A 15407-nucleotide genomic window follows, 5' to 3' on the forward strand; every position below is an offset into this window, starting at 1 on the left:
TGTCTGAGCCATGAGCTTATTACATAGTGTGCTTAACTTGTGTTGTGGAGGAGGGCTGGGGTATTATTATCTTTTAGCTACCCACCCTGCTATAAAACCCGACATCTCCACATTGCAGTAGTGCTGCTCTGCTCTCCCTCCCTACTGTGAATCTGACAAGCCTGCCTTCTCTCGCTCAACTCCACTATTGCTTTGCTCACCAGCCTGTTTAAGCCTGACAGGGACACCCACACTTCTCTCCGCTCCGATGTTCTACCGTTCCACTCTACTAGCAGTTCCTTATCTTTGTATTGGTGTTGGAAGTGTGGATATTCCCTGTTTTTGTGAATGGGCATCCGATGCGAGGTAGTTGTGACTGTGAATGTACTGACTGACCAACCGACTGACTGACTGACTGAAGGACGGACTGACTGTCATCTCTGGGTACTCTACTCTGAAGAAACAATGTGGCAGGTCACTGGACATCACTGGTAGACTTGGAATAATAAACAAAAAAGGAAAGGAAGTAATTAAGAAGGTAGGCCATGATTATGAGGATTATAGTTTGGAATTCTGAAAATTCTTCATCTTTATATGTGTCATTTTATGTGAGTGTGTCTGCTTAGTGCTTGCAGTGTATCAGTCTAACTGTGCTACAGTACATGTGCACAGTGCACAGTGCACCTGTTCAGTGTGTATGTGTTTGTGTACTCTGACAGGGACTTAGCTCTGTGTGTGGATATGGTAATTTGATGACTCGGAATTATTTGGAAAGCACTATGAGACGCAGTCTCAAGAAAATGCAGTGCTCTTATTACTGATTCCGCAGTAATTCATGAAACATTACTAGTTCTCTTATTACTGATTCTGAAGTAATTCATGAAACAAAAATACATGTTTTTTGAACTAAAGTTAAAGTTGGGAGTGTTGACAGATTGAGAACCTGTGGTATAGAAGACTATTGTTTGTGACACTTGTTGTTTATTATCTCATGAAACTCTTGCCTCATCTGCTTACAAAATATAAGGATTAGGCTTGTTTGTTTCACAATGGTTGCTTGTTGTCTAGTTAAAACATTTTGGGGGTACGAATAGACGTTCGAGTAAAATTAGCTGTATAGATTCGTTTTACAGAGTAGCAAATATGAAAATGAAAATATATTTTGTAAGAAAAATGTCTCTATCCGCCTCATCTGCTATCTGGTTGACTTTTACTGATACTTATTATTATTATTATTAATTTGTCATAAATATCTAAAACTATGAGATGAGGAGAGGTGGTGAGCTTGATAAAAGTGGTTGTCAAGAAGACACCAACAATTCTCCCAAACTATAAAGTCTGCTGGGGATCATCAACAATTTAATTCAAAACATCAGTGGTCTAAATTAAACTCATGAATTAAAACAGAACAGCCCGTAATCATAAGAATATAAATTCATGTCTGTTTATTATAGATATATAATGTATCTATAAATTAATAATAGCCAGCCAATTAACTAATTATGAACCCTTTATAAAGATAACCTTATTGTAAAGTGTTATTGGAATGGAATCATAATGGAATGTTCCGAAATGGAATCAATAAACCAAAGGTTGACCTCTGAGACCTAATAAACCACAAAAACAATACCTGTACTGTCTAAGCTAGATAATGGTGTGAACCTTCAGGCTCCCCTGGAGACCCGATAATAAACTGCTGTACGATTGGCTTATAGGTAATAATTTGTCTCCCACAATAATTCACTACTTTTAAATCTTGGTCTATTAAATGTAATCACTCACTGTTACAGGTGTACTTTTCCCCTATTATAATGAACAAGACAGTAGTTAGAAATGATTTTCCTCTACATTCTGTGTAACAGATTGAAATGGCATGTGATCACAATTTAGGCTTGTATAAAGATACCAGGGCCATTTTCTTTAACATGTGGCAAAGTAATGGCATTCATCATTACCTTTAACAATCGATGGGTATACTGTATCATTAATTTAATGATGAAAAGATCTGTACATATCACAGTGTGGGTCTTTAGAGCCACGCTATGGGTGTTATGACAAGCATCTAATTCTAAACAACAGGCTGTAGAATAATAGCCAATTTTATAGTCAGTGTAGTTTTTTCTAAACTAGTGTTCCCCCCAGACAGTGGAGCTATTTCTATCCATAACGACTCATTTTAAATAACAGGCTGTACGTTTGGCTCTGAATGCCAATTGTATAGTGTAGCTTATAGTCCAGATCAGTATTTCCCCAGACAGTGGCCCTTGGTGGGCCTGGGTTCATTAATCAGAAGTGGTGGTGTGGGGGTTGGAGACAGAGAGAGAGAGAGCTGTGTTACTGTTAGCCCCCTAGTTAGCCACTGTCTGGCCCCTGGCAGCCTCTAAGGATGACACTGCCTACCACAGGACTGGAGGCAAGCAAGGACACAGTGTTGGTTGTGGTGACACAGAGTTGGGGTGGGCAAGTGGTAGTGGGCAATAGTCACTCACTGTGAGGGGTCGGAGAAGAGGAGCTGTGGACAGGCCAACCTGCTCTCTCATTGTGCCATTTATCCTTCTGCAGTGTATTAACCTCTAGGGTACGTAGGATGGTAACGTCACACCTGACCAACATCCAGTGAAATTGCAGAGCGCCAAATTCAAGAACAGAAATACTGATTATAAAAATTCAGTGTTACATACAAGTGTTACACATGGGTTTAAAGATGGACTTCTTGTGAATCCAACCACGGTGTTAGATTTTTTTTTAAACGAATGACTTACCTTTGCTGATCTTCATATGGTTACACTCAGAAGACATTCATTTACTCAATAAATGTTTGTTTTATTCGATAAAGTCTCTCTTTATATCCAAAAACCTCCGTTTTGTTCGCCCGTTATCTTCAGTAATCCACAGTCTCAAACGCAGTCACAACAGGCAGACAAAAAATCCTAATTGTATCCGTAAAGTTCAAAGAAACATGTCAATCGATGTTATTATTCAATCCTCAGGTTGTTTTTAGCCTAAATAATCAATAATATTTCAACCGGACAATAACGTTGTCAATATAAAAGGTAAACAAGAAAGGCGCGCTCTCGGGATTGCGCATGAAAAAGCTCTGTGACACTTTAGGGACTGCTCTTACTCCCTCATTTTTCAGAATACAAGCCTGAAACCATTTCTAAAGACTGTTGACATCTAGTGGAAGGCATAGGAACTGCAATTTGAGTCCTAAGTCAATGGATACTTTAATGGCATTGAATAGAAAACTGGACTTTTCTTAGGTTTTCGTCTGCCAAATCAGTTCTGTTATACTCACAGACATTATTTTAACAGTTTTGGAAACGTTAGAGTGTTTTCTATCCACATCTACCAATTATGCATATCCTAGCTTTTGGGCCTAGAGTAGCAGGCAGTTTACTTTGGGCACGCTTTTCATCCGGAGGGGAAAATAGTGCCCCCTACCCTAGAGAAGTTTTAAGGCTTGTTCTTCCTGCTCACTATCAAATATATACCGTACTATTAGGATATGAATTTAATAAAGTAAAAATAAATGTTTTAATCCAAAACAATAGTGACAGTCTTTTGTACATAATTGTTTCTAATAGGTGCATTATCTGGGACTCTTTAACAAAGCAAAGTGGAACAGCTTTGATGTGGTCTATGGGGTCTATTTAGCATTAACACAGGATCAAAGGTGTCTTTCCATGGGCTGACAGACAGAACAGGGAGAGACTGCCAGAGCAAATCACAAAAAATAAGGGGTTATCAGGCCCTTTGACAAAGGTTTACAAGTGGAGTCCCCACCCTGACTGTTTTGAGGGGAGGGGGAGAGGGAAAGGGTGATGAAACAGTGATCCATCCAGGACCTTGCTTTGGATAAGCAGTGCCCTCCTCCCCTCTCTGTCCATGTGGCACATCCTCCTCAGATCCTCTCCAGTACATAGTAATTAGCCCTGGTGTGAGAGAGAGAGAGAGAGAGAGAGAGAGAGAGAGAGAGAGAGAGAGAGAGAGAGAGAGAGAGAGAGAGAGAGAGAGAGAGAGAGAGAGAGAGAGAGAGAGAGAGAGAGAGAGACGTGCTGGCTGCTGCCTAGCCTGCAGCACATGATCCCAGGGTGTGGGAGATAGCTACATCCCAAATGGCATCCTATTCCTTAGCACTACTTTTGACCTGGGCCCATAGGGCTCTGGTCAAAAGCAGTGCACTATATAGGGAATAGGGGGCCATTTATGATACTTCTGGAGACCTAACATGGACTCCCTCCTGGCCCTCCCTGGCCCCTCTCTTGTTCTAAGCTCCGCACCAATTGTTTGACTTGGCTGGGTTTTCAGGGATGGGCTCCTAGTCCTTCACAGCGTTAATGTTTGTGCAACCTATTAGGGAACTTTTGGGCTCTCTATATCTCTTGCCCTCTCCTTCTCTGTCTCCACCCCCCCCCCTCTCTCTCTCTCTCTCGCTCTCTCTCATCAGGTATTTATTTAAATTATTTCTGAAAAGTAAAACTGACAAAAAAAACATTTTTATATGTACAAAACGGCATTTGGAGAATTTCTTTGAAGAATCAACAACAAGTGGGACACAATCATGAAGTGGAACGACATTTATTGGATATTTCAAACTTTTGTAACAAATCAAAAACTGAAAAATTGGGCGTGCAAAATTATTCAGCCCCCTTAAGTTAATACTTTGTAGCGCCACCTTTTGCTGCGATTACAGCTGTAAGTCGCTTGGGGTATTTCTCTATCAGTTTTGCACATCAGTTTTCCCATTCCTCCTTGCAAAACAGCTCGAGCTCAGTGAGGTTGGATGGAGAGCATTTGTGAACAGCAGTTTTCAGTTCTTTCCACAGATTCTCGATTGGATTCAGGTCTGGACTTTGACTTAGCCATTCTAACACCTGGATATGTTTATTTTTTAACCATTCCATTGTAGATTTTGCTTTATGTTTTGGATCATTGTCTTGTTGGAAGACAAATCTCCGTCCCAGTCTCAGGTCTTTTGCAGTCTCCATCAGGTTTTCTTCCAGAATGGTCCTGTATTTGGCTCCATCCATCTTCTCATCAATTTTAACCATCTTCCCTGTCCCTGCTGAAGAAAAGCAGGCCCAAACCATGATGCTGTCACCACCATGTTTGACAGTGGGGATGTTGTGTTCAGGGTGACGAGCTGTGTTGCTTTTACGCCAAACATAACGTTTTGCATTGTTGCCAAAAAGTTCAATTTTGGTTTCATCTGACCAGAGCACCTTCTTCCACATGTTTGGTGTGTCTCCCAGGTGGCTTGTGGTAAACTTTAAACGACACTTTTTATGGATATCTTTAAGAAATGGCTTTCTTCTTGCCACTCTTCCATAAAGGCCGGATTTGTGCAATATACGACTGATTGTTGTCCTATGGACAGAGTCTCCCACCTCAGCTGTAGATCTCTGCAGTTCATCCAGAGTGATCATGGGCCTCTTGGCTGCATCTCTGATCAGTCTTCTCCTTGTATGAGCTGAAAGTTTAGAGGGACGGCCAGGTCTTGGTAGATTTGCAGTGGTCTGATACTCCTTCCATTTCAATATTATCGCTTGCACAGTGCTCCTTGGGATGTTTAAAGCTTGGGAAATCTTTTTGTATCCAAATCCGGCTTTAAACTTCTTCACAACAGTATCTCAGACCTGCCTGGTGTGTTCCTTGTTCTTCATGATGCTCTCTGCGCTTTTAACGGACCTCTGAGACTATCACAGTGCAGGTACATTTATACGGAGACTTGATTACACACAGGTGGATTGTATTTATCATCATTAGTCATTTAGGTCAACATTGGATCATTCAGAGATCCTCACTGAACTTCTGGAGAGAGTTTGCTGCACTGAAAGTAAAGGGGCTGAATAATTTTGCACGCCCAATTTTTCAGTTTTTGATTTGTTAACTATTTGTTAACTTGCTCACTATCAAATATATACCGTACTATTAGGATATGAATTTAATAAAGTAAAAATAAATGTTTTAATCCAAAACAATAGTGACAGTCTTTTGTACATAATTGTTTCTAATAGGTGCATTATCTGGGACTCTTTAACAAAGCAAAGTGGAACAGCTTTGATGTGGTCTATGGGGTCTATTTAGCATTAACACAGGATCAAAGGTGTCTTTCCATGGGCTGACAGACAGAACAGGGAGAGACTGCCAGAGCAAATCACAAAAAATAAGGGGTTATCAGGCCCTTTGACAAAGGTTTACAAGTGGAGTCCCCACCCTGACTGTTTTGAGGGGAGGGGGAGAGGGAAAGGGTGATGAAACAGTGATCCATCCAGGACCTTGCTTTGGATAAGCAGTGCCCTCCTCCCCTCTCTGTCCATGTGGCACATCCTCCTCAGATCCTCTCCAGTACATAGTAATTAGCCCTGGTGTGAGAGAGAGAGAGAGAGAGAGAGAGAGAGAGAGAGAGAGAGAGAGAGAGAGAGAGAGAGAGAGAGAGAGAGAGAGAGAGAGAGAGAGAGAGAGAGAGAGAGACGTGCTGGCTGCTGCCTAGCCTGCAGCACATGATCCCAGGGTGTGGGAGATAGCTACATCCCAAATGGCATCCTATTCCTTAGCACTACTTTTGACCTGGGCCCATAGGGCTCTGGTCAAAAGCAGTGCACTATATAGGGAATAGGGGGCCATTTATGATACTTCTGGAGACCTAACATGGACTCCCTCCTGGCCCTCCCTGGCCCCTCTCTTGTTCTAAGCTCCGCACCAATTGTTTGACTTGGCTGGGTTTTCAGGGATGGGCTCCTAGTCCTTCACAGCGTTAATGTTTGTGCAACCTATTAGGGAACTTTTGGGCTCTCTATATCTCTTGCCCTCTCCTTCTCTGTCTCCACCCCCCCCCCTCTCTCTCTCTCTCTCGCTCTCTCTCATCAGGTATTTATTTAAATTATTTCTGAAAAGTAAAACTGACAAAAAAAACATTTTTATATGTACAAAACGGCATTTGGAGAATTTCTTTGAAGAATCAACAACAAGTGGGACACAATCATGAAGTGGAACGACATTTATTGGATATTTCAAACTTTTGTAACAAATCAAAAACTGAAAAATTGGGCGTGCAAAATTATTCAGCCCCCTTAAGTTAATACTTTGTAGCGCCACCTTTTGCTGCGATTACAGCTGTAAGTCGCTTGGGGTATTTCTCTATCAGTTTTGCACATCAGTTTTCCCATTCCTCCTTGCAAAACAGCTCGAGCTCAGTGAGGTTGGATGGAGAGCATTTGTGAACAGCAGTTTTCAGTTCTTTCCACAGATTCTCGATTGGATTCAGGTCTGGACTTTGACTTAGCCATTCTAACACCTGGATATGTTTATTTTTTAACCATTCCATTGTAGATTTTGCTTTATGTTTTGGATCATTGTCTTGTTGGAAGACAAATCTCCGTCCCAGTCTCAGGTCTTTTGCAGTCTCCATCAGGTTTTCTTCCAGAATGGTCCTGTATTTGGCTCCATCCATCTTCTCATCAATTTTAACCATCTTCCCTGTCCCTGCTGAAGAAAAGCAGGCCCAAACCATGATGCTGTCACCACCATGTTTGACAGTGGGGATGTTGTGTTCAGGGTGACGAGCTGTGTTGCTTTTACGCCAAACATAACGTTTTGCATTGTTGCCAAAAAGTTCAATTTTGGTTTCATCTGACCAGAGCACCTTCTTCCACATGTTTGGTGTGTCTCCCAGGTGGCTTGTGGTAAACTTTAAACGACACTTTTTATGGATATCTTTAAGAAATGGCTTTCTTCTTGCCACTCTTCCATAAAGGCCGGATTTGTGCAATATACGACTGATTGTTGTCCTATGGACAGAGTCTCCCACCTCAGCTGTAGATCTCTGCAGTTCATCCAGAGTGATCATGGGCCTCTTGGCTGCATCTCTGATCAGTCTTCTCCTTGTATGAGCTGAAAGTTTAGAGGGACGGCCAGGTCTTGGTAGATTTGCAGTGGTCTGATACTCCTTCCATTTCAATATTATCGCTTGCACAGTGCTCCTTGGGATGTTTAAAGCTTGGGAAATCTTTTTGTATCCAAATCCGGCTTTAAACTTCTTCACAACAGTATCTCAGACCTGCCTGGTGTGTTCCTTGTTCTTCATGATGCTCTCTGCGCTTTTAACGGACCTCTGAGACTATCACAGTGCAGGTACATTTATACGGAGACTTGATTACACACAGGTGGATTGTATTTATCATCATTAGTCATTTAGGTCAACATTGGATCATTCAGAGATCCTCACTGAACTTCTGGAGAGAGTTTGCTGCACTGAAAGTAAAGGGGCTGAATAATTTTGCACGCCCAATTTTTCAGTTTTTGATTTGTTAAAAAAGTTTGAAATATCCAATAATTGTCGTTCCACTTCATGATTGTGTCCCACTTGTTGTTGATTCTTCACAAAAAAATACAGTTTTATATCTTTATGTTTGAAGCCTGAAATGTGGCAAAAGGTCGCAAAGTTCAAGGGGGCCGAATACTTTCGCAAGGCACTGTATCTTCCACTGTGTATAGATACTGTTTCTGTATGATAATCATAGAAACTGTTCCCTAGCAACAAGATTGAGAATATTACATGTTTAATTGGTAACTGATCAGCACAATTAGCATAATAAAAAAAGATCTTCCCCCCGGCTTAGACAGGACTTAGACTGCAGATGGATATTATTAACTCATAGCTTATTTACTCTGGTTTTATACTGTAACGTAACAGAAGCTGTGGACGATTTGGATCCAGTCAACAATGTGGTTGTGGTAAGAAGCCATCTGAAAGTATCTATCCACATTCCGTGCAGAACCCGCTGAGGAGCGGACAGCTACAAGTTTTAACTCTATTCATAGACAGGACATGAATGGGCGAGAAAACGGCCCAAAACATTTTTAGCACTCACCGTAAACATCTTAGAGAATTAACACGTTTTCACAAGATCCTCCACAGGATAGCATTCAACACTTCACTCTAATCTAAAGAATATTCATCTTTCATCAACTATGGTCTGTGCAGCTCTGCAAAGTGATTTTGTTGTATCACTAATTTATAAATGAACTTGCCTGGTGAAGGAATGGTTTAATCAAATTAAATGTCTACCTCCATAGAAATAACACTTGCTTGGCACTGTGCTTCTGATTATTTTGGGATCTAGGCTGGGTAAAGCAGTTTGTGACAACTGTTTGATGTTAAAAGGGCTTAAGCAATTCATTTGATTGAAAATAAATGATATTGTGTTTCTCTCCATGTGTTGTAAATAAGTAAGCGAAGGAGAGGAGAGGGATGGCCCACACAGAGGATGACCTGATCGGGATTCCGTTCCCCAACCACAGCAGTGACGTTCTGTGCTGCCTCAACGAGCAGCGCCGCTCCGGGTTACTCTGTGATGTAGTCCTCGTTGTACAAGACCATGAGTACCGTACCCACCGCTCGGTCCTTGCCGCCTGCAGCCAGTACTTCAAAAAGCTCTTCACCGTGGCCTCTGACGGAAGGGACCAGCATGGGGTGTTTGAGATAGACTTTGTGGCCCCCGAGTCGCTGTCTGCAATCTTGGAGTTTGCTTACACATCCACGCTGACGGTGACGGCGTCCAACGTAAAGGAGATCCTTGGAGCGGCTCAGATGCTGGAAATTCCCTGCATCATCAACGTGTGTCTGGAGATTATGGACTCTGGTGAGGGAGGAGGTGGAGGTGGAGGAGGAGAGGAGGAAGAGGAGGAGGATGTAGAAGAAGAGGAGGAAGATGATGAAGAGGATGATAAAGACATGGAGGAGGATGATGAGTCAAGGAAGGACGAGCAGGAGGATAACGAAGAGGATAATGCCAGTGAGAGGTCAATGAGGTCGTCAGAGAGTCAGGACCAGGTCGGGTCAGAGAGAGGAGCAGCTCCCAGTCCACCCAATACCTCCCAGTACCAGCAGCAGTACGAGCTGCAGCAGAATGAGAGGAAGTGTCGGGACACAGACTCTCAGTGTGAGAAACCCCGGCAGGAGCATGAGAGCATGGAGAGCCGAGCCCTCAAAGACTTTTCCATTGAATCCCTGCTACAGGAAGGGCTATACCCTAAAATGCCATCAGTCCTGGACAGGAGGGCTAACTTTTCCCCTCTGCTCCCCGGCTTCTACCCTCCCATGTGGGCCGCAGATTTCCCAGGTTTCCCCCAAAAGGTTCTAGACCCCAACCACCATGCCCAGACTCCCCGCCCCTCCTACCCCCCCCAGCTGGACAACAGACCCCTAGACCTAGTTGTGAAAAGAGAGATCATCAAAGAGGAGCTAAAGGAGGAAGTCCCGCCCAGCATGCTGCATGGGGACTTCCTGAAAAACTTCCTGAATTCCGGCCTATCAGGGATGGGAGTTGAGATGGGGGTGGTACGGTCCGAGGGGTCTCACCTCCATCTGGGCCAGATAAAGGACGAGGCAGACTTCCGCTCCTACATGGGCTTCCTGAGCACGTCAAGCCACCTGGGGGCGCTGTTCCCTCCCTGGCAGCTGGAGGAAGAGCGGAAGATGAAGCCTAAAGCCTCCCAGCAGTGTCCTATATGTAACAAGGTGATCCAGGGGGCAGGGAAACTACCCAGACACATGAGGACCCACACAGGAGAGAAACCATACATGTGCACCATCTGTGAGGTGCGATTCACCAGGTATGACAAATTCTTATACACTGTGTCTAATTATCCATACTTGTGTTTGAAATTGTAGCTTTCTGGGTTAAGAAAATAAAACGATGTATAGTATACATACAGTGACTTCAGAAAGTATCCATACCCCTTGACTTTGTTCTTACAAACTCAACATTGATTACATTTATTTAATCTATCTACACAATAATGACAGTGAAACCATGTTTTTAGAAATGGTTGCATTTATTGATAATGAAATACAGAAATATATCATTTACATAAGTATTCACACCCATGAGTCAATACATGTTAGAATGATCAAAAGTCAAAACTGTAACTTAGCCACTTAGGAACATTCACTGTCTTCTTGTTAAGCAACTCCAATGTAGATTTGGCCTTGTGTTTAGGTTTAGTGCCTTGTTGCGAACAGGACCTTTTTGAATATTGTTTTTGCTGGAGAGAATTCCTTCTTTTCACGCTGTCAATTAGATTAGTATTGTGGAGTAACTACAACATTGTTGATCCATCCTCAGTTTTCTCCTATCACAGCCATTAACTTCACCATTGGCCTCATAGTGAAATCCTTGCGTGGTTTCCTTCCTCTCTGGCAACTGAGTTAGGAAGGACAAGTGTATCTTAAAAACTTCACCATGCTCAAAGGGATATTCAATGTCTGTTTTTATCATTATCTTTACCCATCTACCAATAGCGGCATTGGAAAACACTCCCTGGTCTTTGTGATTGAATCTGTGTTTGAAATGTACTGCTTGACTGAGGGATACAGAGATGAGGCAGTCATAAAACAATCATGTTAAACAATATTTTCTGAAGGCACTGTATGTGAATCTTTGAAAATTCAATATGCTTTAAATGCCAGGGTTTCATACTCATTTCGGATTTTCATCTAGTAGAATTCATTGCATGCGATTGAGGAAGAGAATCGTCTTTCAGACCCACGTGTTTGACTGCAGCTGATAATGAGATAAGAGGACGGGCTGTATCAAAATGAACGAATGGTGGGAAATTCCGCATCAGATGATGCATTCTCAGTATGAGTCTAGTATGTTGATACTTGTTGCTTACTGCTTAAGTATGAAGTGTGATTAATACACAGTATTATTTCAGTAGGTTGTAGGCAAGACAGATTTTGGACACTGCACTTTCCTTGCACAGTAATAGGTCTTATTAGTCCTATACAGAATGTGGATGTGTAAAACAAAGTGCTTCCCAATCATCTTTTAATCAATGTTACTTGTATATACACCCTTAGATAAAAGGCTTTCAAAAGTGTTCTTCGGGTGTCCCCATAGGAGCACCCTTTTTGGGTCCAGGTAGAACCCTTGTGGGTTCTACGTGGAACCCTCTATGGAAAGGGTTCTATAAGGAACCCCAAAAAGTTCTACCTAAAACCAAAAGGGTTCTACCTGGAACCAAAAATAGTTATTCAGCCAAAGGACCCTTTTTGTTTTAGATAGCACCTTTTTTATAAGAGTGTAGCAATCATGTTGACACCGGCGTTTGAGATCTTTTAAGGGCAATGTTATTATGGTAAGGGAACAATGTGTTTTTGTGGTTCAGGCTAATTATTTTCATCCTCTCATCTGAATACCACTTGAGATTCGAGACCTAAAAGGTGGAAACTGGAAACCCCCTTTAATGGTTTCTCATTTCCTGCCACTGTTATGGCACGATAGTTTCACCTTCCATCCAGTACCCCAAAGTATACCTATGCTTTCATCTCTCTTACATTTTTCAAAACACAGAATATAACTCATTTTTTGTCTTTCCAGGCAAGACAAACTGAAGATCCACATGCGAAAGCACACAGGCGAGCGCCCCTATATCTGTCTTCACTGTAACTCCAAGTTTGTCCATAACTATGACCTAAAGAACCACCTGCGTATCCACACAGGGGTGCGGCCCTACCAGTGTGAGCACTGCTACAAGAGCTTCACACGTTCAGACCACCTACACCGCCACATCAAGAGGCAGAGCTGCCGCATCTCACGCCCTCGACGGGGCCGCAAGCCGGCCTCTTGGCGCTCAGTCAACAACTTCCTGCAGGGCCCTCCGTGCTCGGCCAATCACCACGAGGGCGGCAAGACGCTGACTGAGAGGTCGGGCGGATGCCGGCTTCTGCCCTCCCATGGGGGAGTTAGAGGTCAAAGTCTGAGCCTTGGGGAGAGAGAAAGACGGGACCTGGGTCTGGGTGGTAAGAACCTGAGTTATAAGGACTTGGACAGTGACAGCAGAGAGAGCAGAGAGAGCAGGGAGAGTCGGGAGGCTCGGCACCGGTCAGACAGGAAGCAAGTGGTGGATGAGGTAGAGATGGAGAGACAGAGGGGCGTGTTCACCTTTGCCCTGGCAGGGCCTGGGGAGGAAGTCCTTACCCACCCTCCATTTTACATCCCTGACCCCTGGACCATGAGACTGGAGAACCACACCCCTAATATCCCTGAGCCGGCAAACTAAACATTTTCCAACTGACACTTCCAAATGATAGCTAAATGACACTTCATTTCAGAGTTCTAAGAATCACACAGAACAGAGAGAGTTCTCTGTCTGGTAGATTTCCCACCTGCTGTTTAGAGATTTAAGGGGAGTGATTTCTGGGAACATAGGTATATAGCAAACATGGTAAATACTTGGAAAACAGTTGATGTTAAACATCTCAGATCAAAATCTTTTGAGCTGCCATCTTTACAATCGCAAGGATTTTGATAAAAACTTTTAATTTGGAGAAGTAAAACGGGACGAATACATTTTATATGTTCCAAAAGTACTAAATTGAAAAACATTATACTCTCAGGACATGACATAACTGTTTATTTTTGGATTATTAATGTAAACGTGGAATTCATAGTGTAATTAATTAAACCTTTTTTTAACTAGGCAAGTCAGTTAAAAACAAATTCTTATTTTCAATGGTGGCCTAGGAACAGTGGGTTAACTGCCTGTTCAGGGGCAGAAAGACAGATTTGTACCTTGGGGGTTTGAACTTACAACCTTCTGGTTACTAGTCCAATGCTCTAACCACTAGGCTACCCTGCTACCCCACTAGGCTACCCTACCCTAACATATGGCAATACGTTGTTTCCTAAATTCCCAGTCTATAAATGAATAAACTGATAAGCTACAAACTACGGATTCCAAATGTACCCAAAGTTCCAGACTTTGGGTACAGTGCTAATTAACAGGGTAGTCTAAGCCACCGAAGAACATTCAAAACCAAGAGAGAAGAGAAATTATTCACTTGACAAAAAAAATCTACATTGAATACTTGTTTTTACCCTTGTAATGCATTGTTCTCAGATTTTGTCTGCACTATTGTAAATATATACAAATGTTTTAAAGAATTTGACCATAGTTATGTTGATTATTGTTGTATTATATTTGTTGTTGTTTTTTATAGTTGATAACCCCTCCAAAGATGTGGAGTTTGATATTGCACAAACTTGAATAAGCCTTGTGTTACATTGCATACAGTATGTTCTGTGTTTCTTCTAAAGACCATGTTGTGTAAATAATTTGTGAAACAGATAGATTATTGCTTTAGCTATGTCACCTGCTGGTGATTTGATTGCTGCAGTAAGACATTTAAAAAGGGTTTCTACCCTATTTTCATATACAGTTTGTTTTCTGATCTGTGTGTAAATGTTGTTATTCACAATTATTTGAATTGAAATGGGAAACTATTTTCTTGGTATTTATGCATATTTAAATTAGCCTTGGCTATATTTTGCAAATATGTTGTTTTATAAAGACACTAAATGTTGTACTCCTGTGGGTCTGGGAGTTTAAATTCTGGTTTTGTGTGTGTGTGTGTGTGTGTGTGTGTGTGTGTGTGTGTGTGTGTGTGTGTGTGTGTGTGTGTGTGTGTGTGTGTGTGTGTGTGTGTGTGTGTGTGTGTGTGTGTGTGTGCCCAGTGAGTGTGAGAGAGCGCGCTTTTGGTGCAAATCTTTTATAACTGGAATTATGGTTTGGATGCCATTTTAGAGAACGACACTCAACATCCTCAATCATCTATTGAGCTATAGCTTGTATTCAAACATCAATATTATAATCACTGTCTTCATAAAAGCATACACAACACCTCGACATTGCTATCACAATAAACTGGTGATGATAATATCACCATGAAACATCAAATAAATTGGATGCCTTGACATTGTAAAGATTTGACACAAATGTATACCTTTCCAAATAAATAGGGCTATGGAATTTTGACATATAAAGAATGTTATTTGATTGTTGGATACAAATATACTTGCATTAAACGTTTATAATGCTGTAAAACAGTATTATGTTGAACACTTTAGTTAATGTTCTTTACAGCTGGTCTTCTTCATCTGAATTTATTTGACTGTGCAAATAGAAGTTCATCCCTTATATTTATTTATTTTTTATTTCACCGTTATTTAACCAGGTAGGCTAGTTGAGAACAAGTTCTCATTTACAACTGCGACCTGGCCAAGATAAAGCAAAGCAGTGTGAACAGACAACAACACAGAGTTACACATGGAGTAAAACAATAAACAAGTCAATAACACAGAATAAAAAATAAATAACAAATAAATAAATAAAAATACCATCAAGATCTCATTGTCTCACTGCAAAATGAGATGTTTGTCCAAGTTTCTCCAAATGTTGATGTGTTCGTTGACACCGCACTGCCTGTCACTGTCCTAGAAAAACCCAAGCCTACTTGATGGTAATAGTGCTCACCATTGAGTTGGAAAGGCAAGTCTTAATAAATGCCTAAAGTGAACCTTGGAGTTTATATGTTTTAATCCTATCCCATCTTATCCTTAATTTAACCAATCGGAATG

General features: G+C 41.7%; 1 protein-coding gene across 2 annotated transcripts in view; it reads left to right on the forward strand.

Annotated features, from left to right (window-relative positions):
- The window catches only part of LOC109877938 (zinc finger and BTB domain-containing protein 7C), a 31375-nt gene extending 16479 nt beyond the window's left edge, over positions 1-14896 (forward strand). The window contains exons 1-3 of one of the 2 annotated variants that reach the window (XM_020470171.2): positions 58-517; positions 9215-10599; positions 12369-14896. In XM_020470171.2, coding sequence (XP_020325760.1) covers positions 9236-10599; positions 12369-13050 — 2046 coding nt within the window. In that variant the 5' untranslated portion in view covers positions 58-517; positions 9215-9235 and the 3' untranslated portion in view covers positions 13051-14896. Of the gene's footprint in view, positions 1-57; positions 518-9214; positions 10600-12368 lie in introns of those variants that run through there. The other variant, XM_031803171.1, reaches the window with a different exon arrangement.
- Positions 14897-15407: the final 511 nt, after the last annotated feature.

Source organism: Oncorhynchus kisutch, linkage group LG23, assembly GCF_002021735.2.
Source record: "Oncorhynchus kisutch isolate 150728-3 linkage group LG23, Okis_V2, whole genome shotgun sequence".
Lineage (NCBI taxonomy): Eukaryota > Metazoa > Chordata > Actinopteri > Salmoniformes > Salmonidae > Oncorhynchus > Oncorhynchus kisutch.